This window comes from Protomyctophum parallelum (genome assembly GCF_964188405.1).
Source record: "Protomyctophum parallelum genome assembly, chromosome: 15".
Lineage (NCBI taxonomy): Eukaryota > Metazoa > Chordata > Actinopteri > Myctophiformes > Myctophidae > Protomyctophum > Protomyctophum parallelum.
In genome coordinates this window covers 47,142,661-47,169,139 of record NC_139710.1, presented here as the reverse complement: position 1 = coordinate 47,169,139, position 26,479 = coordinate 47,142,661, and the positions used below count along the sequence as shown (strand labels likewise).

At 46.1% G+C, this 26,479-nt stretch overlaps 1 protein-coding gene across 1 annotated transcript; it reads left to right on the top strand.

The window, feature by feature from the left end:
• The first annotated feature begins 813 nt into the window (after nucleotides 1-813).
• Nucleotides 814-24,484, top strand: mn1b (meningioma 1b). Its single transcript, XM_083783297.1, has 2 exons — nucleotides 814-5,421; nucleotides 22,025-24,484. The coding sequence occupies exons 1-2, from the start codon at nucleotides 1,878-1,880 to the stop codon at nucleotides 22,285-22,287; spliced, it is 3,807 nt and encodes a 1,268-aa protein (XP_083639423.1). The 5' UTR covers nucleotides 814-1,877; the 3' UTR covers nucleotides 22,288-24,484.
• The last annotated feature ends 1,995 nt before the right edge of the window (nucleotides 24,485-26,479 follow it).

Genomic DNA, 26,479 nt, shown 5'->3' with positions numbered 1-26,479 from the left:
CACAGAGTAGGGATTAGGAACGGGGCGTTTGTGTTTAATCTCAGCATTATCATATCATCGCCAGAGACACGCACGCATTTCGGTTTGATGGACCTATTTTGAGTTTCAAACCACATTAGCAACTGCAAAATGCATTATCGCGTAGACCGTACAGCACGGTGGTGACCTATATTAATGGTGTGTACAGTAGACTGTTTGACTATAAACAATAAATATATGAACAACTCTTTTATATGTGATTTGTTTAGAGACTAGCCTGCCCTACTCTCAGTTTTGTCTACTTTAATGTCAATCATCTGAAGTTTGACACCAGTGCCAGCCCAGTGGTGCTAAGATAATGTTGTTCAATAGCCATATATAATTCGAGTGTTTTATTGTGTGTACAATTTTAACTAGTTGGTTGGTTGCTCGTGCATGTGGATGCATTTTATTTAACCAGATTATGGCGGTACTATTTACATATTCCGCCTCAAGTAGTTAACATAACTCAAAGTGGTTAAGAAGCATGAAGGAGTCTGTGGTGAACAAAATAATTCAGTGGTCATTGGTAATGAATCATTGGTCACACAGGACACCTGACACGTTCAATGCCTCACACACTTAATTTTATTTTATTTTATATATAGACTGCACAGTTTTGGTGAGGTTTTACGGTGTGATTTAACTCCCCGGACGACCTTAAAACGTGGTCCCGCCTCCGGAGCTGGCTCCTGGCTCCTCTGATTGGCGGGGAGTCCGTGGATGGAAGTGGCTGCAGAAATGCAAAACTTGTTGCTGGTTCCCTGGACGCGTTGATCTCACACAGCGCCGAGCGCCAGACTCCAGTGTGATCTGTCTGTGAATCGCTCCCAGCTGGACTAGTAGAGACCACACCACCACCACCAGAGCCGGGAGTCAGTGCAGTGTGTGAGACGCACAGAACACAACGACAGACAGACGGCGGAGGAGGAAAAGTCTGCACGGAGGTTTTTTTTGTTTTGTTTCAGTTTTAGCGCGTATTGCGCTGTTGGAACCACACGAGCTTGGAGCGGATGAGAGAATGCTGTCAAGCGGCTCCGCGGTGCTTGGTTGAGCGGGCGGTCGGGTGCCCGCGGCTCGGCGTTGAGAGGACGCGTAAAAGCGCACTCTCCGGTGCCCGGGTTTTGGATATTATAGCCCTGCCTTTTGGACTCGCTTATACCACTTGACTACTGACCAAAATGATCAATGGGCTGTGGCTGGAATGTTGAAGGATATATGCGTTTTTCTTTTTTTGTAATATATATTTTTATTCAAAAGCTTCGAGGGAAGATTTTAACTGCTGAGCGCTGTGGACTTTATTTTTCCGTCTCTCGAGATGGGATCGTCCAGCCGACCGAGATGGAATAATGAAGTAGACGCAAGAAACTAATATTCCATGTTTCACATCTTTTTTTTTTCTTTTTCCTTTCTTTTTTTCTAAAAACCTCCTGCACTCACACATTTAATGCGAGATGTTATGTGTTGTCTCGCAATGAAAATATATAGACACAGGTAACTTAACACATGCTATACAAAGTTAAATATGTGTATGCTATAAATTGTCATCCTAATCTAATGGAATAAGACTATAACAGAACATCGCTGGACACTATTTGGGCACAGTGATCCCCTTTATTTCTGATACACCGCAGAAGTTGGGAAAAAAAACCCCCAGAACAATTAATTGCTTATCCGGTGAGTTACATTTTAAACCAATAGAGCACCCCCCCCCCCCCCCCCCCCCCCCCCGCTTTTATAGAGATAAAAATCTACTTTTGTGAAGTTTCTTGTCCCCTGCTCCGTTTAAAAAAACAGACAGAAACAGTCTGCCGATGCCTGGCAAGCTGGCTGTCATGTGGGATTGATAGCAGGGGAGTATGTTTGGGCTGGAGCAGTTTGGTTCTCAGATTAATAGCAGAAACCCTGGCCAGTCGGAGAGAAACATAAACCAGCCAAGACTGAACATGGGCTCCCATTATAAAAGCCCCGGCGGCTTTCACGCAGGAGGCCCACCGGGAGCCGTGGAGCCGGGCATGGGCCCCATGAATGAGCCGCCAATGCTCGGCCTCAATATGAACATGAATGGTGAGCAGTATGGGGGCTTTCACCCGCGGGGCCATTCAGACATGCATGCGAGCGGTGGACTTCAGCAGCCTCCACAGCAGCAAGGACCCATGCATGGATTTTTTAACAACCAGCAACCTCATCAAGGACACCCCCACGGCCATCAGTCTCATCCCCACCAACATCACCCTCACTTCAGTGGCAACTTTGGAGGCCCAGATCCAGGGTCGTCCTGTTTGCACGGTGGCAGGCTAATGGGCTACAATAACAATGGCATGGGACCACAGCAGGGCTTTGGAGAGGGGTTTGATCCCCTTGCAGAGGGCCAGGCAGGGGACGGCTTCCCCCAGCAGCAGCAGCAGCAGCAGCGGCCTGACTTCCAGCATCATGGGCCTCCAAGCGGAAACCATGCTGTCCCTGCCCCCTGTTTGCCGCTGGACCAGTCACCTAACAGGGCAGCATCCTTCCATGGCCTCCCGTCTTCGTCATCCTCTTCCTCAGAGTCTCACGGCCTAGAACCTCGACGAATGCCCACCCAGGCTGCCGTGGAGGGTTTAGAGTATAATTTCCCCAATGAGCCGCCATCTGGACATTTTGATGTACCCGTATTTTCCCCCTCAGAATCAGAATCTCAATTGCCCCATTTTGGGCCGGGGAGGCCAGTTGCCGGTGGGAATTTCCCAGGCAACCCCGGCATGCCTCGTACACCAGGTATGCAGGGCCTCGCCAAAGGACACCAGCCACCCCCTCAGCCCCAGCAGCCTCAGCCGCCGCCACAGCATGGAGTGTTTTTTGAGCGTTTCGGAAATGGCCGGAAGGTGCCTGTGGGAATGGAGCCGGGGGTAAATGCTAGACACCCTCTCATGCAGCAGCAGCAGGCTGGCTTGATGGCGAGACAGAACTCGTGTCCCCCTGGTCTCCCACGTCCACCTCAACCCGAACCTGGCTCTTCCAACCCTAACATTCTGGACGGAGGGGTCATGATGCCAGGCCAACACAACCAGTTTGAATATCCCATTCACAGACTGGAAAATAGGAGCCTGCACCCCTATGGGGACCCCATGTTTAATATGCAACAGCCAGCCCCCCCTCCTGCCTCCCAACAGCCCCCGAATCAGAGACTGCAACACTTTGACTCCCCTTATATGAACATGGCCAAAAGGCCCAGGTTCGACTTCCCCAATGCGCATGGTGGAGAGGGCTGGGGTGGTGGCATTGAGAACCATCTTTCGCCCTCAGCCTATCCTGGCCTACCTGGAGAGTTCACTCCACCTGTGAGCGAAGGTTTCCCGCCTGGCCCTCTGCAGCATGCGGGGCCTGAACAGCAGTCCCTACAGCAGCGTCAGAATGCGGCCATGATGATCAAGCAGATGGCGTCCCGGAACCAACAGCAGAGAATGAGACAGCCCAGCCTGCAGCAGCTGGGTCACCACGGCGAGGTGCCTCCCGGCCCCATGGTGCACGGAGGCCCGGTGGGGAGCATGCCTCAGCCCGGCTTCGACAGGGAGAACGGCGGCCGGATGTCCAACTTCGACGGGCAGAATCCTCACGTCGCTCAGGAGAACTCCTGGTTTCCCGGGTCCCACCCACCGGGGGAGATGATGTCACGGCGCATGGGTGGAGCCGGTAACGAGTCAGGGCCTCACGACATGGCGCTGCAGCAGAACGGTGCTGGGATGATGTTCAGGCCGGGCATGGGCATGCAGGAGCCCATGAGGTTACCGGGAGACAGCCATGTACAGGCCCTCCACTCACCGGGCATGCACTCCCAGTTTAGCGGAAACATGGGCAACATCTCGCAGATGCAGTCACCAGGATCAGGCGTAGGGCATCCGAATGCACCAACAGAGAGGCGGCCGGCTGACTTCCCTGCACCTCCTATGGGAGCTCAGCCAACGTTTCCTTATGGAGGGGCAAACCGTCAGGGAGCGGCCCACAGCACTCCCCAGGGGGTGAGCACCTCACCAGGGAGCTACCCTCCCCAGTCTGAGTTCCCCCCAGGCCAGCGGTCCTCCGTTAGTAAGCTAGGAGCTCTCTCCCTAGGGAGCTTCAGCAAAACCAGCAGTAAAGACAATGTTTTTGGCCAGAGCTGCCTAGCGGCCCTTTCCACGGCCTGCCAAAACATGATCGCTAGCCTAGGGGCCCCCAACCTCAACGTAACGTTCAACAAGAAGAACCAAAATGAGGGCAAGCGAAAACTGAGTCAGACGGAGCAGGACATTAATAGCAGCACAGCTAACGGGACTGGCAGTGCTGGTCCCGAGTATTTTCAGAGCGGCACTTCCCAGAACAGCCAGATGCCTGGCTCCGGGAATAGCAACGCTAAGCCTGCAACGCAAAGCCAGACGGTGCAGGGGGAAGCCAGTGCCCTCTCCCCAAATTACAACATGGACGCTACCCCGTGCAGTGAGGGGAAAGCAACAACAGGGAACGGGAGAGGGAGAGGGAGGAGAAAAAGAGACAGTGGACATGTGAGCCCTGGAATTTTTTTTTCCTCTGATAACGGAAACCCTGTTGTAAGTCCAGGCCAGCAGACCCCCTCAGCTGGCGTTGGGGAGAGGGGTGGGGGCACGCCCCACGAGAAACCCCTCCAATCCCCCTCCTGGGGGAAAGGAGGTGACTTAATGTTGGGGGACCAGGCAGACCTGATGTCTTCTCTGGACAGTGGCATTCAAAGTGTCGCCAAGTCTGACGGCAGCTCGCCGCGGGTGGACTTCCCGGACGACGTCAGCACCCACTACGGCAACGAGGACGAGGTGTCCTCCAGCTCGGACGCGGGAGGGTCCACCAAGCCCAACCGCAGCCCCATGATGACCGGCTCGCCCAAAATGCAGAGGGGCGGCGGCGAACACGGACTGATGAACGGACAGAAGGCCCTGGGCATGCAGGGCATCAACAATCACTCTACCTCGACGCCCGACAGCTATGGACTGAGCGCTGCCGGCGGGGGCACGGGGGGCAACGGGGTGAGCCACCCGGGCACGCCCCACGGGATGGAGCAGGTACGCACCCCTTCCAGCACCTCGGGCCAGGACGACATTCACCCCCTGGAGATTCTGCAGGCCCAGATCCAGCTACAGAGACAGCAGTTTAGTATCTCGGAGGACCAGCCGCTGGCCATGAAGAATGGCAAAAAAAACGGCGACTGTCCCTCGCAGAACGGAGACAATGAGCTGGCGAACTGCAGCCCGGATGCTGGGAAGGGCTCAATGGGCACTATTGACCTTGACACCCTCATGGCGGAGCAGCACGCCACCTGGTACGTGCCCAGTGACAAGGCCATGATGGACGGGCCAGAAGATGACAAGGCCATGGCACACTGGGAAAAAAATAAGAGCCAAAACAACAGCAAAGAAGGTAATTGAATTTTTATTTGTAAGTAACACTGATTGACATATTTAGAAAAAAAACAACAACAAAACACTTATTTAAAATCAATCATTCTTCATGGTTTATAGTCTTCTGTATTTCTCTCTCTCTCTCTTGACACACACGCGCACACACACACTACACACGCACACACGCATTCTGTCTATCTTTCACCCACTTTAAACACATGCATATAACTCACACACTTGCAGACAGACAACTCTCACTCTCTCCCCCCCCCACAGTCGACTTATTTTTTATTTATTGCATTTCAATTAAAATGTTCGTCTGTAAAATAATGTTGTTTGTAACGAAAGGAGCCCCGGCTGTGGTATGTTAACTATCTAGACTATTGACTGTGGAGAGTCGTCTCTTTTGAGTCCTTTTGTTCATGTGCGGGGAGAAAGGAATTTATCTGCGCCGACGCTGAATGCATGCCTTTTACCTATCCTACTGGATTTTTAGAGTACCCAGTAGTTTATTGGCAGATAGTTTAATAATAATAACATACATTCATAAATAAAAAAATCTGCCTATTCGTGTTTGGAGAACAGTGCACTGAGGTTTTTGTATACCGCTCTGTCAAAGAAAGTTTAAGTTTTTCTTTTTTTGCATATAGTCTATCCGTGTTATAAGTAAGGCTATTAGAAATTAATTAGGCATGTAACTCAATTCCGGCTATTTTAAAATCATGTCGACATTGATCTCGGTGAATGAGACCGTTTAGTATTTTTTTTTTCTAGCCTACTGTGTATTTTTCTTTCTTTCATTGTGGAAGGAACTTCAAAAGAACTGCAGCGAGAAAAGTAAACATTTCCTGTGGTTCTTTATCTTGGTTTTCAGGGTGAACAACTACATTGAGAAGATTAATAGGTTTTCGAGGATATGCGTTTTCGCAGCGGGGCTTCCCTTTCCCCAGTTTAGCTGTTTGTTTTTGTTATTACCACGACGGGATAATGCAGGATTGGATTGGGGGGAAAGTGGATTGATTTCGGATTGTTATAGAGCAGGATTTTCTCCCTTCGAGGAGCTGTGGTAAAAACGGAAGGTTATAGTGTTATATATCCTCGACGATCCCTTATTCAGTGTCTTTATAATACACGTGGAACGGCAAAATTGTGAATTGCATTTTAAATGCATTATACAGAATTGTGTTTTATATGGACTTTATTATGCATGCTGTTGGAATAATAACAAATATGCTAACAATAAAAAATAAGAAGAATTTAATTTTAAAAAATTGCTACTACAAATTATAACAATACGATATAGGCTACTACAAATTATATAATAACCTATTTTAAGTTATTTAGCAATATTGGACTATAGTGGACTGACAGTGGCTGTCAATCAAAATACAACGCCTAAATCATTCTTTTTCAGTTACGGTATACGCTTAGTCGGTTAGATTAACCAGCAGCAATAATAATTATAATTATATCAGGCCTTGTTATATAATATCAATAGGCTAATACTTATAATAACAATAATGTTAGGGCACTAATAGTAGAATAATATAAAATAATAATTATGGAAAAAATAATATCCATAATATTGGACAAATCGCCGCCTTTGGGGATGGGGCTTTTAAGAAATTATGCAAAAAAGGCTATATATACGGTTGGGACGGTTGCCACTGCTATACATAAAGAGATGGGTCGCTGCATGCATGCCTGTAAAGAAGCCAGCTATAATTCAATCGCCACGGCCATGCAGGGACGAGCCACGGGAAGCAGGGCTCTTTTTTTCACGTGAATAGGTAGTGTCTGGTGGGTTACTGGGTAGCCCCCAGCGCGTTCTCAGGGGCTCTTTGTTCTGCCTAACTGTGGGAGAGAGAGAGAGGGGGGGGGGGGGGGGGGGGGGAGGAGGAGGAGGAGGGGGCGCGGGCCACCGAATCTGGAGTCAAGGCGCATTGTTTAAGCCCAACCGAGGAGCAGTCACACAGACTTATTCTATCGCCTTCTGATTAAATTTCTCCAAGGGGTGATTAAAAAAACAACCCTCCCCTCCCCCTCCCCCCCGGGCGCCCGCATATATTCTGAAGAAGAAATCGCGACGATCACAACACACGACTTCACAACATGCACATGCAGCCATGCAGGTATAGCTTGTCTCCTCTCCTCCTCCTCCCCTCTCCGTCTCTGCTAGCCGTGCCGTGCGCGCCATCATACATTCTCCTCTCCTCTCCTCTCCTCTCCTGCATGCACCCTGACTCACTCCCTGCGTGCAGAGCACAACGCACGCGTGCAGCAGCAGCAGCAGCAGCTCCGGAGCGATCGATAGCTAGTTAGCACAAATCACGGCTCTTGACAGTTTCTCATTTGAGTGCTTCAGACAGCAAAGATGAAAAAGGGTGGAGGAGGTGTATTCGCTGGATCTCTCTTTTTTTTAAAGATTGAATACGATGCTTTAAGCTATACACAGAACTAAGTGCGCAAAAAATAATAACATGCATGATAATTTAAGATGGCCTAAGTCACAGCATAAGAAACACATTTCCTGGGATGTTTTATAGTATACAGTATAATTATTCAATACATGCAGGCAGCATATAGCCTATATGCCTATACATGTATATAGCCCTATAATGTTTAATGTAGCAGACTATATAGGCATGATGATATTACATTATTTTGGACAATTATAGACTCACTGCAAGGTCCCCTGAACTCATGCAGGTTATAGCTAATCACCTTTCTTATGCCATCTTTATCAGCACCGTTTCAATAAAGTTCCGTTTCTCATTCTCTAATAGTTAAGTGATAGTTAAAAGGCAAATAGTTTAACTAATTGCTATGACATGAGGACTTAATTAAGTTAATAACACTATTATAGTACACACACACACACACACACACACACACACACACACACACACACACACACACACTATAGTGCCTGCTCTAAAAGAAACTCTTAAAAAAATAGTCTTGACGGCTCTTACACATACAAACTATTAATTAAAATGGTTAGTCATTCAAACCAATATAAAATAGGCTATCATAGTTGTCACATAAGCAGAGTTTTCACAACGTGTCAACCTGATATCCTGTAGCCTTTCGTATATGGGGTGGGGCTTTATAGGTCCCATAGCCCAGTGGTTCCTAAACTTGAGCCCGTGACCCAAACTATAGTGACACAGCTTGTAGATCGGCTATTTTCACTATACTTCTTAAACATTTGTTTTCTAATTTATGGGATTTTTCTTTGATTTCTTTATGAAATTACTAGGGGGAGAAAAAATCTATTGTTTTAATGTTTTATGAAAATGTTTTGAGATAATTAACAACCAAATGTAGGAAACAAAAAATAAATAAAGGGACCCATACAAATGTGTTTGGGCAACCACTGCTATAGTCTGTACTTCTGACGACTTCTTTTTTTAAAGCATGGGTGTCCTGCATGATTGTGCTAATTGGTGGCTTTATAGACTGCACTCAGTGTTTTATGGGAGGTTGACTTTAACTGCCCAGGCGAGGTGTGCTGGGATGTGTGGTTTCGTTTCGTGTGTATTTGGGTGAAGAAGCAGAGGACTTTGCGATGCCACTTTGACAGAAAGCGTTTTACGTGAATACGAGGGGTTGTTGTTGGAAGGAAGGAAGGAGAGGGGGTTTAGGGCTCTGTAGGCAAGAGCTTTCAGTCACCTTTAGTTTCAGTATGGCTACTATGGTGTCAGGAACACTGCGTCTGCCAAAGTTGAAGTTTCATAAAAACTTTTTTTTAGTGGGTCATTTTGTCTCCAGGTGTGTGTGCGTGTGTGTGTGTGTGTGTGTGTGTGTGTGTGTGTGTGTGTGCGCCTGTAATGGAGTCATTTAGTGCTACAGGCAATGTCTTATGTCCATGAAGACTGGAGAGGAGCCACAGGTCCTGTTGTTGGCCAGCGTATTGAATAGGACCCTCTCTGTTGAAATGTAATATTATTCTCTCGGCAGCCCCCGGGGTATCTGAATCTACAGACAAATAGGCTGCCGTAACAATATGAAGAACATGACCGTGGTGGTGGTGGTGGTGGTGGTGAGGCACCGCTGCAGAGTCCCCGGGAAAAGAAAGAAAGAAAACAAACAAAAACAAAAGTTTGGACTGCGCTTATTTGTTGAAGAGCTGCTGTTATGTCGATTTCTGTTCACCTTTTGCGCATCCCCCAGATGACAGTCTGCACGGTCTCCCGTGTGGCTGTTTAGAGAGAGTGATGTGTGTTACAGTTAATGGCCTCCCCTTGGACCCATGCTCGCTGGCCACGTCTGTCCATGATGGCATGTATAGCTGGAGCTTCTTCTCACTTATGGTAGGAGTAATGCCTGCTGCTGTAAGCCTGGGGCCTGTACGGCCCGGTGCTTAACCATGGAGACTTCCTTCTCCCCAATGCAAGGAGGTGAAGTGTTAAGGGGTGCTGCATGGGGCCAGGAGGGAAGTGGACATCAGTTTACCAGTGGTTCCCAAACTTTAGCCCGTGATCCAAAAGAGGAATTTGATGTCTCCCCCGGGATGCAAACTAGTGGAAATATAGCAGATCTACAAGCTCAGTTAGATCGACTATATTTTCACTACCGCTTAAACATTTGTTTTCTATTGTTTTTCATTTTTCATGAATTGGACAAAATAATCTAAATTCTTTTTTTAATTCACGACTTTTTCGTGATTCCAATTAATTCAATATTTGAACACTTTCAAGATAAAATAAAATAAAAGAAGATCTACAAGCTCACTGCGTGTCACTTCGTGTCGCGCCGTGAGCTTGTAGATCTGCTATTTTTGAATAGCCAACGCTAAAATCTAAAATGACACTGACGCTTTCCCCGGTTTTTAATGGGTTAATATTTATTTCCGATTTTCACACTACTAAATTAAGTACAACAAGGAGTACTTTTTTTTACTGTGTTCCCTTCTACATTCCTTATCTTAACCAGAGAGACCTGACCGTTCATTTTGAAAGTCATGCACACTGCTGATAACAGGCCAACGGCGAGCATGAGGAAATGATTCAGTTCGTTTTTCATAGATGCATGTGTATATATATATATATATATATTTATTTTTCTCTCGTAGCCGTAACACTTTGGATTAGTCCCCGTGTAGTTCTCATCAGTGGAATAACTGTTGATTAAAGGCCTTAAATCTTCCCCCTCGGTTCTGGGTTTTGACAGGTAGATTTGCAAAGCGGCTACTTACACGTTATCATGTTCATTAGAAAGCAGTTTAATCCATCGGAACAGGCATGTCGATATTCTGGCTAAAGAACAATCCTGTGAGACGTTCCCTTCCCCTGCACCCCCTTGCTTTTCTTATCTCTATTGATTTGTTAAAAATCATACTTGGAGTATTGATGTTTTGCTATACGACAACCGCCCCGCAAATCACACTGGTAATTTTCTATTTCCTTTCTCTGAAAGGAAGGTGGAAAAAAAAGAAAATGGAAAAAAGAAAGAAATCTTTGATTGACATTTGCTTGAATGTTAGAGGGGAGAAAAAAAAACAGCTCGGGGCAGTCCATGTTCCGTACCTGTCATTACAAGGTGTTTTGTATTGACTTTTTCAACAACACGCACCCCAGCAAGCCTTTTGCACACTCCTGTGCCGCAGTAATGATTATCATTATCATAATCATAGCAATTAGCCTCGGTAATATTGCTTCCAAAAGTGCCAATTCATCCTCTGGCACATCCTGTGTGAGCCCACTTGGTTATGGACTGGATTCGTCATGTTTATTAGTGACAGGTTGCTTTATATGCCTGGATGTGTACTGGTACTGTCAGCAATGTACTTACATTATGGAACAAAAAAACATCATATACGGTACTGTGCAAAAGTTGTAGGCACAATTATCTTATATGCTTATTCTATCTCTACTGCATTAATGTGTCAAAAAGGAAATATCATATTTAGAGTTGAACCAATCCAGTAAGATATTTATGTTGTTAAAGAAAGGGAGCAAATCATGATAAAAAACCCGCTTTCCAGAAGGATTTTCTAGTTATATAGACTGAAGACAAAACCCTGCATGATTAAACGATTATAAGAAACGGGTGCCAATGATCGACAACATAATATGTAATTTGAAATAAAAAAGCATTAACTGAAATAGAAACAGCTGTGTAGGTGGCGAAGAAGCCTGCATGGGCGGGGAACAGCTATACTATAGAAATTGAAGTTGCTGAATGAGTTTTAAAAGTGAGCTCGAAGGAGACAGTTACTTACACCATGGCAAAAGTGAGCATAGCTAGAACACACAAGGTGGTCATCCTGCTTCAGCAAGGCCTCGGTCTCAACAGACAGACCTTTTGAGGCAGACGGGTGCTGTGCTGTCCAAGCACTTCTACAGAAGCACAAATAAACAGGCAGAGTTGAGGACCGCAAACTCGCCGTTCGGCCAAGGGAACCAAGTGCAGCAGACGAAAGACACATCAAGCATACTTCTCTTTGCAAACGATGGTCCACAAATCCAACACCGTCTTCAGCTTAGAACGGGCAGGAACGATGGGGACACTGTGTCGTGGTGGTGGTGGTGGTACAGCCTTCTATAGTCTGGAGAAAAGTCTAGTCAGAAGTGATCTTCATGGTAGACTTGCAGCCAAAAAGCCATACCTCCGACGTGGAGTAAAATAAAAAGCCAGGCTATACTCACCTACTGTATGCATGAAAACAGGTGTGTTCTGGATTGATTCAAAATTGAAATATTTGGATCTAATGGAAGGCAGGTTGTTTGCTGAAGGGCCAGAGAGTGCTACAAGGATGAGTGTCTACAGGCAACAGTGACGCGTGCTGGAGGTTTCTTGCACATTTCTGCAAATGGGGTGGGAGATTTGGTCCGAATTTGTGGTGTCCTCAATGCTGAGAGAAGTACAGGCAGATTTGTATTCATCAGGGAGGCATCAGATCTGTCCCAAATTCAAATTCTGCAGCATGACAACGACCCCGATCATACAAAACTTCAACATGGAGCAGTGCAACAGGCCCCTCATCTCAACCTCATCCAGTCAGTCTGAGATGACATGAAGAGACATAAGAATTTGCCCATAATGCACACCAACTGTGGACATTTCTCCAAGACGTTTCTTGAACAAGATCAACCTACCTACCGACTATTAAATTGACAGATAAATCGATTAGATTTAGTTTTATCTTCTATTTATAAAATAAAACGTATTATCCATTGATGAATAAAAAAAACTATCCATGGCATTATTGTCATTGAAAGCATTTACTCACTTTACTTCTCTCTTGTGCCTATAACCTTTGCACAGTAGTACCCAGTGTGTTGAAAAGATTTATCGTAAAAGTGCACTAGCTGTTTGAGAAATGGGCTGGTTTCTCTCTCCACCTCTGTCAATGTGGTTGTCGTTCTCTCCACCTCTGTCAATGTGGTTGTCTTTCTCGCAAAGCAAGTCCACATTATCCTCAGCCAGTTCATCCCTGGCATGGGGAAAAGAAATCATACTATATAATATTTTTGTTCTTTTTTCTTGTGTGTGTGTGTGTGTGTGTGTGTGTGTGTGTGTGTGTGTGTGTGTGTGTGTGTGTGTGTGTGTGTGTGTGTGTGTGTGTGTGTGTGTGTGTGTGTGTGTGTGTGTGTGTGTGTGTGTGTGTGTGTGTGTGTGTGTGTGTGTGTGTGTGTGAGAAGGGCCAGTTTATAGCCACTGGAACTTGATAGTGAGCAGTTGTCGGCTGTAGACATCATGTTTGATTCATGCAGACTCAGTGGAAAGCTCACGCGTTCAGTTCAGAGCCTCATCTCAGGTGTCTGCTGGTAGAACGTGCTCACTTCATTTGTGCGCGATGAAAATATCGAAGAGTATTTACTCGACTCGTAAATGGTGCAGGACAGGAAAAAAGGGCTCATTTTGTGTTCAAGGCATTTCAAATTTTGACAAATGGGTTTGTGTACGTACTGTATGTGTACGTGTAATCGCGTAATAGTACGTGTGCATTGCATGCATGCATTTTCTACCGTGTGCTGCTGGCCTGGGCTTCACTGATGTCAGTCAAATGGAAACCTGTTAAAGAAGTGCGACTGTATGACTGAAAAGCATGAATGAAGGTGTATATGGTCTTTTTGCTCGCTGGATTTGCAGCCTTTCAAAATAGCAGCTCATCCGGAGCTTTGTTTTCCCAGGACAAGCGTTGGAGTGTTGAAATACAATTAGAACAATGTAAAAAAAAGAAAAGAAAATAACTTGTCTCAGCATGTGGTAAATATTATTCTCCTTTTGAAAAGAGCAAAGGAATAGAGCGATGGTTTTATACGTATGGAAGAAGGGGGCCAGGATGGGCATTTATTTTTACAGTCTGAAGAGTTGATGTTAACTTTTAATTAATTTTTACTTTTGCGGATTTTGTTATTTTGTTCAGGATACAAATACTGTGTGTGTGTGTGTGTGTGTGTGTGTGTGTGTGTGTGTGTGTGTGTTGCATGCATGCATGCATGCATGCATGTTTCCAGTTGTGTCGATGTTGTCACGCCGCCAGCAGCAGTTATGTTGTTTACCATACAGGTAGTCGTCGAGCGTCTTTTAATTTGTATTGAAGAATTGACAAATGAGTTTTGACACCGGAGCGGTTTCTCCTGGGAGAGGGAGAGAAACGGCAGTATAGGGAGGATGGATGGAGTGATGGGGGAAAAGTGAGAGAGATGGAGAGAAGTATATGTCTATATTTTCTATTTTCTTTTTCTTTTTTTTCCTATCCCAGCGAACATCTGAGGTTTCGCTCTTGAGGCGAGTGGGCTGGTAATGGCTGTCATTTGCATCGCCGTGAGAGAGAGGGAGAGAGAGAGAGAGAGAGAAAATAATTATTTTCATTTTCCTCTCACTTCCACTCCCCTGGATGTCTCTTCATCCTCACCTGTAAATATAACAGTTTCCCGTCAACGGGCACACACACACACACACACACACACACACACACACACACACACGGCATAATAAATACATTATACTGTGTGTGTGTGTGTGGTGTACACTATATATAGGATACTATACATAGCAACGATAGCATTGTCTATTTTTTCCCAGTTCATCACACATTATACCATATGCATAACATGATACGGTAGCTTTAAAACCCTCTAGTTTTTTTTAAAGATAAACACATTTAAAAAAAAATAACCCACAGTGATTCATTTCACAATGTGGTTTTTTCCTCATTTATGGATTCAATTCAATTTGATTCATCGTAAATTCATTTTATGCCCAAATTGCCTTTTTCTTGTTGTTATTATTATGATGAGCAAGAATGTATCAAAGATGCTGAAGCTTAATTTATTCTCAATTGGAGGCCTATTCTATGTCGTTTTTAAATAGCTTCAGAGAAATGGTTCAACTTTTACATTCATTTAACACTGACTGGAACTCATGCAGACAGCTCCCCCTTTCCTTGTCAATGAGGTGTGTGTGTGTGTGTGTGTGTGTGTGTGTGTGTGTGTGTGCGTGTGCGTGTGCGTGTGCGTGTGTGCGCGCGCGCGCTCACCAAAAAAGAAGAAAAACGTAGTTATTCTAGTCCTACACATGCTTCTATCCCCAAAATCCCAGTATATATTTCTATGCGCGTGGTGGTAACCGTGGTTGTGGTTTTCCAAACGGGCAGACTAAAAAGCTAGAAAACAGAGAATGTAGCAACGTGCTGCTGAAACGACATAGACACACAGCGAAGTAGATCAATATGTCACCTACTTGGATGACACGGCAGACAGGTTCTGGACATGCTTTTGATTTATGCAGGAGGCACTAAATCACTTCCCATGTCCCGATTTGTGTCTAGTTTCCTAAGTGCGTCTTGTGGCCCGAGGGGGAGGTGTGCGAGTGTGTAGATGTGTGTGTGTGTGTGTGTGTTGTGTTGTGCGATTGAGTGTTTGTGAATAAAGTGATGGGCTCGGGGCGTACCGCTGCATGAGAGGGGAGGTAAGGACCCACGGGGGCCGTGCCTGCTTGCCTGCCCGGGCTAGTTATTGTTTTCTCTCTCTCTCCCTCTTTCAGAGAACAGAGGAAATTCAAACCTCCCTCCTAAAAAAACCCCACCACCACCACTACCCCTCTCTCCAGATATCTGCTGCTCTAAGGGAAAGGTCACGATGCAGCATTATTATTTTTTGTGGGGGGTTTGCGTCATCAACCACTCCAGGCGGACACGCTGGGATACCTGTAACCTATGTGTATGATATGCCTTAACGTTGGTTAGGCTCCATATTCCTTATTCTAACATTTGGGCCTTCTGTTGTTATCTGGTCACTTTCCAGCAGGAAGTCCCCCCCCCCCTTTGATGGGATGGGTGCTTAATAGTTGCTATTGGGGAGAGAGACAGCCATAGCTGTTCAAGGCCTTATATTTGAGCGTTTTGCGGCGGTTAGCGCAGTGGTTCTGTAGTCCATGCGGTGAAATAGCAGAAATTCAACCTTTCTTTATTCAAATCTGTGCTTTGTGACGGCTGCATTGTGCTGACAAAGCTCGAGTCTTCTTCACAGAGGGGCCATCCATGGCAGTAGTTGTTATGCTAAAGGAATCTGACCTGAAGTCACACACTGTCATAGGAGCAGAGGCCTTTGGGTGTGTTTTTGTCAGCGAACGGAGCCCCCTTATTGGGCCCGGTTTGTGCTCGGCGAGGACGGGGTCGAGCCCCTGGGAGCACGAGGGTCAGAGGTGAGGTGTCGGGATGGAAGTTAGAGCTCGGGATAGAAAGGGCAGAGGGCCCCGCTGCTCTGCATTCTGGGGCCTGGGAAATCAACATGACGGCTGTGTGGGGCTCGCTTCCAAAAGGAGCTTTGTGGTGGAACGCAGAACGCAGTCAGTCTCTCACACGCTTTATTTTCATATTCGGCTCTGAGTCACAGACATGTACATTTCACTGAACTTCTTCGTCTGCTCTGTTTATTATTCAAACCATGTCAGTTTTGAAGATGAAAAGATCAAGATGAAAAAGGCCGTGTTGAGACACGTAGATCTTCCAATTCCTTGCAACAGAAATTAATCTGGGGTTTAACCCATTCTGACCTGAGATCAGATTCATACAAGGTTTTCCACTGGACACACACTGGTCTGATTAAACCATTCTGACCTGAGATCAGATTCTAGAAATGTCAGTCGCTCTTCGATTTTTCAAAAATAGCAGACCTACAAGCTCGTATCGCGCCACTCGGTGGCGCGATATGAGCTTGTAGATCTGCTATTTTTCAATAGCTAAGAGCAGGGGTAATCTGTTTAAAAAAAAAACTTGGTTGATGCTCTTTTATCAGAAGAGGTCAAAGATTAAAAAACAAAAAAAAACTATTTTCCAACAGTTATCATTAAATGGTTAGAAAATACCATCTTCTACTTCCAGCAGCTGCTGTTGTTTTCCTCGCTGCATTGTTTACAGAATGTGTTGTGTGTGTGTGTGGAGTGACATGTAAACCAGTGTCAGCCCGTCAGCTCCCAGACACATTGGTGTCATCCAGACAAGAAGAGCACACACACACACACACACACACACACACACACACACACACACACGCAGAAGCTCTACTCTTCTCCGTAAATTGTCTCTAGTCATGTCTGCAAGACGGCTCTCTCCAAAATCTCTCTGTGTGTGTGTGTGTGTGTGTGTGTGTGTGTGTGTGTGTGTGTGTGTGTGTGTGCGTGTGTGCGTGTGTGCGTGCGTGTGTGTGTGTGTGTGTGCGTGTGCGTGTGAATAACAAGGCATTGCACAGGGTAAGAGAGAGCGATACAATAAATAAGTGGAGTGGATCACATTAAATTCAGTGTGCTTTAAACACATCGCTGTGGTAATCTCTTGTGACGGTAACACCGTTAAGGATATTTAGGTGTGTTTGTGGCTGCATGACCCCTCGTTTGCTTTGCACACTTATTATTGTTCCCTTTTCATTATGCGTGTGTTTGCGTTGCCGTTCGTTGGCGCTAAGTGCCCGCCTCGTTCCCCTCGCTCGCACATGAATAGCCTATCATTGAGATATTACCGGTGGATATGAGTTCTATCGCCGTCGACGTAATGCGAGTCATTGAGCAGTCTTAATAAGATCGGCTTTTTATTGGAGAAGGGGATTTCTGCCGCTTGTGGAGCGTCATGGTGTGATGTAAGGGATTTCACACTGCCTTTTCCACTTTTTGAAACAAACGTCTCTGGTCATGGATGATGATTAAACGTAAAGCGATGTAGCCATAAAAGAAATCCCCATTCCTTCTTCTCCGGTCCCATTTGGTTATACCTCATAATATTTGGAGATTTTCTTAAACTATAATACATTTATGGATTCGATTTTTTTGCCCTCCCAATGTCTGGCTTTTTTTTTAATTACGTCATATGGCAGCCAAGTCTATGGACTTTTAAATGTTCATTTAGAGCACTTTAAACAAACAATGAGCACAGCCAAGTCTATGTACAGATTTTTATATTTGTGGTCAACTAAAATCTAAATGTTATAATCCCAAAGGAATAACCCATTCTGAACGGGCACCCATTTTGGTGTCGGCATCATGTTATGCTTTAGCTATTTAAAAATAGCAGATCTACAAGCTCATATCGCGCCACCGAGTGGCGCGATACGAGCTTGTAGGTCTGCTATTTTTGAAAAATCGAAGAACGACTGACATTTTTTTAGAATCTGATCTCAGGTCAGAATGGGTCAATCAGACCAATGTGTGTCCAGTGGAAACCTCGTATGAATCTGATCTCAGGTCAGAATGGGATAAATGAGGCGTGCAGGTCAGTAACTACTACAGCATGAAGAAGAAAAAAGGATTCCTTGTCTGATCTCCCCCCCCCTCCCCTCTTCTTCTTCTTCTTCTTGAATATATACATCACTGCTAATGTCGTGTTGTTTTTAGTTGTGGAAAAATCAGTAATGTGTTTTCACATGAGCTCATGTCTGAACACGGGCCCTTGGAGTATAGGAGGGGAACACTTTGCCTGTGTGTGTGTTCGTGCGTGCGTGTGTGTGTGTGTGTGGGTGTGCATGTGTTTGCGTTTGCTTGTGCACGTGTGTGTGAGTGTGTGTTGTGTGAGAGTTAACGTGTGTATAGTCGGAGCCACGCATGCTTTGTGTATTCTCTGACCATGTGTTTACCGTTCTTGTCCTTGCATTCATGAGGCTGGGGGCTATGTCTAGCTGTGTGTGTGTGTGTGTGTGTGTGTGTGTGTGTAAGGGCTGGTGTGCATGTGACAGCGGCGGCGGCAGCGGTCGGCGCTGTGTGTCTTTGGCTGTGTGTGTGTTGTCAGATTGCTGTGTGTCAGCAGCGAGCCAAGGGAACGCTTGGCTGCCTATCCAGGCCGGCGTGGACCCTGCTGTGCCCAGCGAGCATGGGCTACTGGCGGCTGCTCTAGGGCACGGCGTTGGTTGGGGGTGGGGGGGAGACGGTGGGTGGGGGGTGGTTCTGCCATGCTGAGTTGTATGACTGCCTGGACCCTCTGGCAAATGCAGGATTTTGAAGAGAGAGAGAGAGAGAGACAGACAGACAGACAGACAGACAGACAGACAGACAATTTCTTTTTAATTGTTCTTGAGTCAGGCATGCCGCTTTTCATATATAAATGTTGAATTATGTCACCATAACTAAATTAACCCTCAACACACCCAGCCACCCACCCAACCACAGCACCCCAAACCATCCTCCCCCCTCTGTCTTTGGTTTTGCGTTTCCATCCCTTCCCCTCTCTCTGCTCCACTGCCACTGTCTCCGCTTTATGGAGTCCTACAGAGACGGAACGATGCATGGGCACACAGACATGGACAACCTGAGAGGTGCTGGCGAGAGATTGATGGAGAGAACGAGAGCTGAGAGATAGAGAGAGCGACAGGAGGCTTGGCAGTCTGACCTTTTTAGTAAATCCCTCCGCTTTTCCATTCCAGTAGCTGCGGCGGTACCAGACGGGCTGCAGTGTATGGGGCATCCCGTCTCACTGCCTTCCTCTCTGGGCTGTCCTGTCCTGTCCTGTCCTGTCCTGTCCTGTCCTGTCCTGGCTGCTTGGCCTGGCCTTGCCTTACCTGTCCCCACCCTACCCTGGCTGTGTTCTGTTATCACTGTGTCATTCCTGGTCGAGGTGACGTAAAGGGAGCGAGTGTGTGTGAGAGAGAGAGAGAATACACACAGCAGCGAGCGAGTACAAAATACAACAACAATAACAACCAATCATTTTGACTGAGCGGAGAACCATGAGCCAAACAGTTGAAACTGACAGAGGTCAGCGTTGGTTTTAACTCTTTTTCCCGCTGCCGGAGCGTCGACTGACTGCACAAAGACTGCAGTCTTTGTGATCTCACAGCCAGTCAGGGTAGAGAGAGAGAGAGACACATAGTTGACTCCGTGTCTCTCTCTCCAGTCAGGGTAGAGAGAGAGAGAGACACATAGTTGACTCCGTGTCTCTCTCGCCAAAGCTCAGTCTTTATGTATGGCGCGGGGTCACCCCAATCAGCCACCCGAGGAGCAAGGCGCTGGTGAGGGGGTTGATTGTTGAGAAGTGAAGCCTAACATCTTCACACAGTGCTCTGGGCTCGCTTGGAGGCACAGCCCAAAGCAAAGCACACCGCAAACATAGAGAGAGGAAAAACCAGCCCCGTTGGCCTCTGACTCATCGCTGCTCCTCTCCCTGTCTCTCTCTCTCCCTCTCTCTCTTACTGTCTTAAAGGCTGCAACTATCGATTTTTTTTGGGTTAGATATATATATATATACACTGTGTGTGTGTGTATGTGTGTGTGTGTGTGTATATATATATATATATATATATATATATATATATATATATATATATATATATATATATATATAAACAAACAAATTGATTAACTACATAAGCCTTATTGTATACTTGGTTCAATATACTGAAATTGAGATCTATTTTCACTATATTCTTAGTGTCTATTGATTAAATTGATTAGTTCAATTAACTGTTGAACCCTCTCTCTCTCTCTCCTATTCTGTTTTTGTCTGCGTTAATTCTCCACGTTTCTGTATTTCCTCTCCTCTCTCATCGCTCAGTGCGCTGCGGTCTGTATCTCATCGCTCAGTCCGCTGCAGTCTATATCTCGGCAGATGACGCGTGAAGCTGTGTTTTTACGTATAGTTTAGCCAAGCACTTTCTGACCTCGTCAATCTCCCTCTGACTACAATCTTTTTTCATCCTATTTGCGGCACAAAGTGATTTTTCTCCATAGATGAGAGGCTCGCTGCGCGCGCATCTCACCCGTCAGCATTAAACTCCCGCAGAGTCCTATCACAGTCAACAACAACCCACTGTTTTGTTAGGCCTTTCCCCCCCTTTCTCCCTTTGGCGTATCATATGACCTACGTATAGACTCCCTGGTGGCTCCGCGGTGCGGTCCATTTAATGTGAGTTTGGACACCTCTGCGACACGGGGGTCGATACCGCAGCAGGGTCGTCGTTATGCCGGTAAATTGGGTCAAGCGGGGTTAAAGGTCGCTTTTCTCTGTGCCCTTTGACCTGCTGACCAAGAGGTCGCACCCAGGAGCGTTCCCGATTTGCACGGCTGACCAGGGAGTGAATGGGTGTGTGTGTGTGTGTGTGTGTGTGTGTGTGCATGTGTTTGTGTGTGTGTGTGCGTGCATGTGCGTGTGTGTCACCGCCACAGGCAGAGGAGGAAGGAGGTGTTTGCGCTGTCCTTCCTGTTGTGTGCGTTAAGGGAGGTGTGTGTGTGTGTGTGTGTGTGTGTGTGTGTGTGTGTGTGTGGTGCTGTTGACTTAATTTCACAGCACAGATTTGACGTGGGATGTTTGACGTCGACGACACCGGCCGAGGTTTCATTAATATGTATTTATTTTCTAGATGAACAAATGAGCTGCGAGAATTAAACACTCACACACCAGCCCTATTGCATGGTCCATTCGTGGTGGTTGTCACCCTTGTGCCGAAAGCAGCTGTTTTATCCTTGAAATTTTTTAGTATTTATCTTAACGGGCGGAAGCTATTATATTACTTTTCAGGATTCAAAATGGTAAAAGTAGCAGATTTACTGTAGATTTGCTACCTTTCATACTTCTGTGTTATGCTGTAGCATGATCAAGTAGTAGACCATTAATTTACAATGAAAACACGAAGTTATATTATGTCTTGAACCCATTTAGACCTGAGGCCAGATTCTACAAATGTCTTCTAAATCATGACAGTTTTCTGAAAAACCCTATGTTTCTATGTCATTGGTGCTCAACCGTTTTCCTGTCAAGGACCCCCAGAATTATCTGTATTTGGCAGCAGACCCCCATTTAAAAATATGTTGTTCCAGGGACCTCCCCCAGCAGCAAAGATTTGAGTTAAAAAAAGTTCGCTCTGAAAGAATATATATTCAAAGATCTTCACGATTAAAAAAAAAAATAGCAGATCTACAAGCTTGTAGATTTTTGAAAAATCGAAGAACGACTGACATTTTTAAAATCTGATCTCAGGTCAGAATGGGTTCATCAGACCAGTGTGTGTCCCCGTGGAAACCTCGTATGAATCTGATCTCAGGTCAGAATGGGTTAAAACACCAAAAGGGTGTTTCCGTCCATAATGACCACAATAGGGAGGCCAGATTGTAAGTTAAGTAAAATAACCAGTTGACTGCAGTGCTCATACTAACCCTTTTCCTGCTCTTGTCTTGTCTTCTCCATGCAGAGCTGTCGGAGCTGTCCCAGAGCAAGGCCGGGGCGGGGCCCGGGGGGGTCCCGGGAGCCGGCGGAGGTGGCGGTGGCGGCGGTGGCAGCGTCAACGGAGGCAACAACCACATGCAGTGCCTGTCGGTGCACTGCACGGACGAGCTGGGCGACAGCAACAAGGGGGTCCGCGGGGGGGGGGGTCCTCCCCCCGTGTCCTCCTGGCGCTCCCTGCACTCCGACATCTCCAACCGCTTCGGGACCTTCGTGGCGGCACTGACTTGAGCTCCGTACGTTGTTAAAAACAAAAAAGAAACGAAAAATTTAAAAAAATGTTTTTTAAAAAGAAAAACAAACAAAAAAAGGGGGGGGGGGGGGTGAAAGCAGGCCGAATGGAAACCTTATAAAAGGACGGAAGGAAAGAAGGGAGGAGAATAACAACATGTGATGATGATGATGATGATGATGATGATGATGATGTGATGTGATGAAGAGGAGGAGGGAGAATGTGTTGACGAGGCGACTGCAAACGGCTCTCACCTGTGTTCAGGGAGAGAAAGACATTTATACTCACACACATGAATAGAAACACATGCACACACACGCGCGCACGTACACACACACACACACACACACACACAGGCACATACATACCATATCGTTTCTCATATAAGCAACCACACGTTACGCACACACATGGCATACACACACACACACACACACACACACACACACACACACACACACACACACACCGCTGGACTACGTTATACAGCACGGGCTCTGCCCAACAACGACGCCCACAACATCTGGAAAACCTCAAATCAAATCTTTCGTTGTTTTGTTTTCGATCTTCGTTGTTTTATTTTTGTTTATTGTTTCGTTTTTTGAAGAAAACTATAGAAATGTCAATGGAGGAGAAAAGAGAGAAGAGAGCCAGAGAGTGTACGGTTGTTGCTCATTGGTTGTGGTTGTCATATAGCGGGTGTGTTGAGTCTGTTGTTCTTCTCGCCAACTTCACCAACGTTTTTTACTCCACGTGTCACTGTTCTATAGAGGGTATGTGCGTGACATCTTCATCACACCCCAGAACGTTATGTGGGAACGCCGACCGAGTGGCATAATAACTATATAGGCCTACTTTCAGGCCTTGATGACAGCCCCGTACATCCAAACAGAAAAGTCCAAATGATTGCATTAACCCATTCTGACCTGAGATCAGATTCACACGAGGTTTCCACTGGACACACACTGGTCTGATTAAACCCATTCTGACCTGAGATCAGATTCTAAAAAATGTCAGTCGTTCATCGATTTTTCAAAAATAGCAGACCTACAAGCTCGTATCGCGCCACTCGGTGGCGCGATATGAGCTTGTAGATCTGCTATTTTTCAATAGCTAAAGCATAACATGATGCCAACACCAAAATGGGTGCCCGTTCAGAATGGGTTAAACGACGTTAAACTCACGTTTCCACTCACTTTTCCCACTTGATTTGTGCCACTCACTTTATGCATGCGCATGCCCTCTATATCTCCCAGTAATGGCCGCCGGCCACATGTCATCTCCCACATTCTATAAGCCTTATATTATGTCCCATGATGACTCAGGCAGACCCAAACAGGCCTCCTGTGTCATGACTAGGGAACCTAGTGGGGATACAACATTTGAGGAATCTCGGTTAATTTCGTGGACCACCGTAACTCTTGAGAGTGTGTATACAAATGCATTTGTACACAAATCCCATGTGTACACTCTCAGAGTCACCGTCCTGTAATAATGGGTCCATTTGGGACCTCGTAGGAATCGCTAAAGGGAACCGTGAAGAGGGAATCGTTAAGGAAACGGAATCGTTAAAATCCTAAAGGTTCCCGACCCTAATCATGACATCACACTGACCTGTGTCGGCGTCGAAGATAGAACTGTATCATTTAGTTTTCACCTGAATACAACATGCCTCTTTCTTTCTCTGTATGGCTTTTTCCTCTCCTCTCCTCTCCTCTCCTCTCCTCTCCTCTCCTCTCCTCTCCTCTCCTCTCCTCTCCTCTCCTCTCCTCTCCTCTCCTCTCCTCTCCTCTCCTCTCCTCTCCTCTCCTCTCCTCTCTTCTCCTCTCCTCCTCTCCCATCATCTGGATGTCTCAACCACTCGTATACAATGCAGCCAATGGGAACTGAATCGGAAGGGTCGAGCGCCTGTTTAATGGGTAAAAAAAAAAGGAAAAGACTATTGGTATTGCACATGTAAAATAAGAGAAAATTTGCTGTGTGTTAGGCAATCTTGTAATCTTTAAATAAAGCTTCTGTTGAATTTGAATTTCTGAAACGATAGATGGGCGGACTGTGACGGCAATTCTTTTGTTTTTGTTTTTCCTTTTTTTTAAATAATATGTAAAGTGCAGTCGTCTGTTTTCCTGCATATTGTATATATCTGTATATGTTTTATTGAGTAACTAAATAACATTAAATATGACGTTAAAGGTGGCATTTGCTTTGGCCGTTGGATTTATTTATTCTTTGGGAACCTGCGTCCAGTTGAAACAACTTTGCTCGCAACTTTCGATTAAAAAACTAGGTTTCAGAGGTATTTCTTTATTATAGCCTACATTTTTCTTCAAAGTTATTTTCAACTTTCCCTCACGGTACTTGTCCACTATCGGTCTTGTGCCGGTATTCAGCCTTAGATGGAGTTTACCACCAGCTTTGGGCTGCGTTCACTACACTGTAGTGTACACTGCATTCACTACACTGTAGTGAATGCAGTGTTTTATGTGTGTGTGCAGTGCAGTGCACACACATAAATGAATCCGCGGGCAACTACAATGATATTATCCCCGTCGGGCAGAAACCTTTGGTGAATTCTCATAAATGAATAGTGTGTCGCATGACGGCGTCTTGCAACAATAGTGGAAATAGATCTGCAGGCTGTCAACGCGTCTGTAGATCTATTTTTGAAAACATGTTCATTTTATTTTGGTTTTCACAACGCCTATACACGTCCAGGTTGAAAGTGGGTAAGTCTGTATATGAGGGTTTTTATGAACATTTAAATTAATCAATGAAAAGTATCATGAGAGCTCGTGACTAAATATTAACTACCACACAGTGGTGGAAAGTAACTAATTGCATTTACTAGAAGTACCGTACTTAAGTACAATTTTGAGGTACTACTCTGCTGGAGTATTTCAAAATGTCAGTACATTTCAGAGGCAAATATTGTAACTTTTACTCCACTACAATGGTTTGAAAACTTCATTTACTCCTTAATTCTGGATTTTCACTTTGCAGTATTTCTACTGGAAGTCTGACGAGCATGCAGACGCAGCCGTGCACTGATGTCAGTCTGACAGGCATGCAGACGCAGCCGTGCACTGATGTCAGTCTGACGAGCATGCAGACGCAGCCGTGCACTGATGTCAGTCTGACGAGCATGCAGACGCAGCCGTGCACTGATGTCAGTCTGACGAGCATGCAGACGCAGCCGTGCGCTGATGTCAGTCTGACGAGCACGCAGACGCAGCCGTGCGCTGATGACAGTCTGACAAGCATGCAGACGCAGCCGTGAGCTGATGTCAGTCTGACGAGCATGCAGACGCAGCCGTGCGCTGATGTCAGTCTGACGAGCATGCAGACGCAGCCGTGCACTGATGTCAGTCTGACGAGCATGCAGACGCAGCCGTGCACTGATGTCAGTCTGACGAGCATGCAGACGCAGCCGTGCGCTGATGTCAGTCTGACGAGCATGCACCCGCCCCTACAGAGAATACGCTTTAGAAATGAATATTGGAAAATATAGACAATACTTCTGGTGCCCTGGCCTACACGACCTGGGAGTCAAAACGTTGACGTCGTGCACGTATAGATTCTCACAATTGTATGCATACAAAATATATTTCATATTTTTCCTCTAATCCTGTGCTTTTCAATGGAAGAGTTTGTACAGTATTGTCATCATGTTTCACCAGTTGTTCCTGTCTACCCCCTCCATTTGATTACCTTCTCTCTCTCTCTCTCTCTCTCTCTCTCTCTCTCTCCCTCTCTCTCTCGCCCCCCCCCCCCCTCTCTCTCTCTGTCCCCCCGTCTCTCTCTCCCCCCTCTCTCTCTCTCTCTCCCTCTCTCTCTCGCCCCCCCCTCTCTCTCTCTCCCCCCTCTCTCTCTCCCCCCTCTCTCTCTCCCCTCTCTCTCTCTCTGTCCCCCCCTCTCTCTCTCCCCTCTCTCTCCCCCTCTGTCTCTCCCCCCAGGCCCTCTCTCACTCACCTGCTCTTTATTGTCCATCTGCATGGATGCTTAATGCTAATCAATAAGTCCCCAGTGTGCCACAGCACCGAGGTGGAGAGACGTCAATGCTGTCTAACAGGGCTACTGCACCGCCACGGTCTGTATGGGACACACGCACGCACACACACACACACACACACACACACACACACACACACACACACACACACACACACACACACACACACACACACACACAGA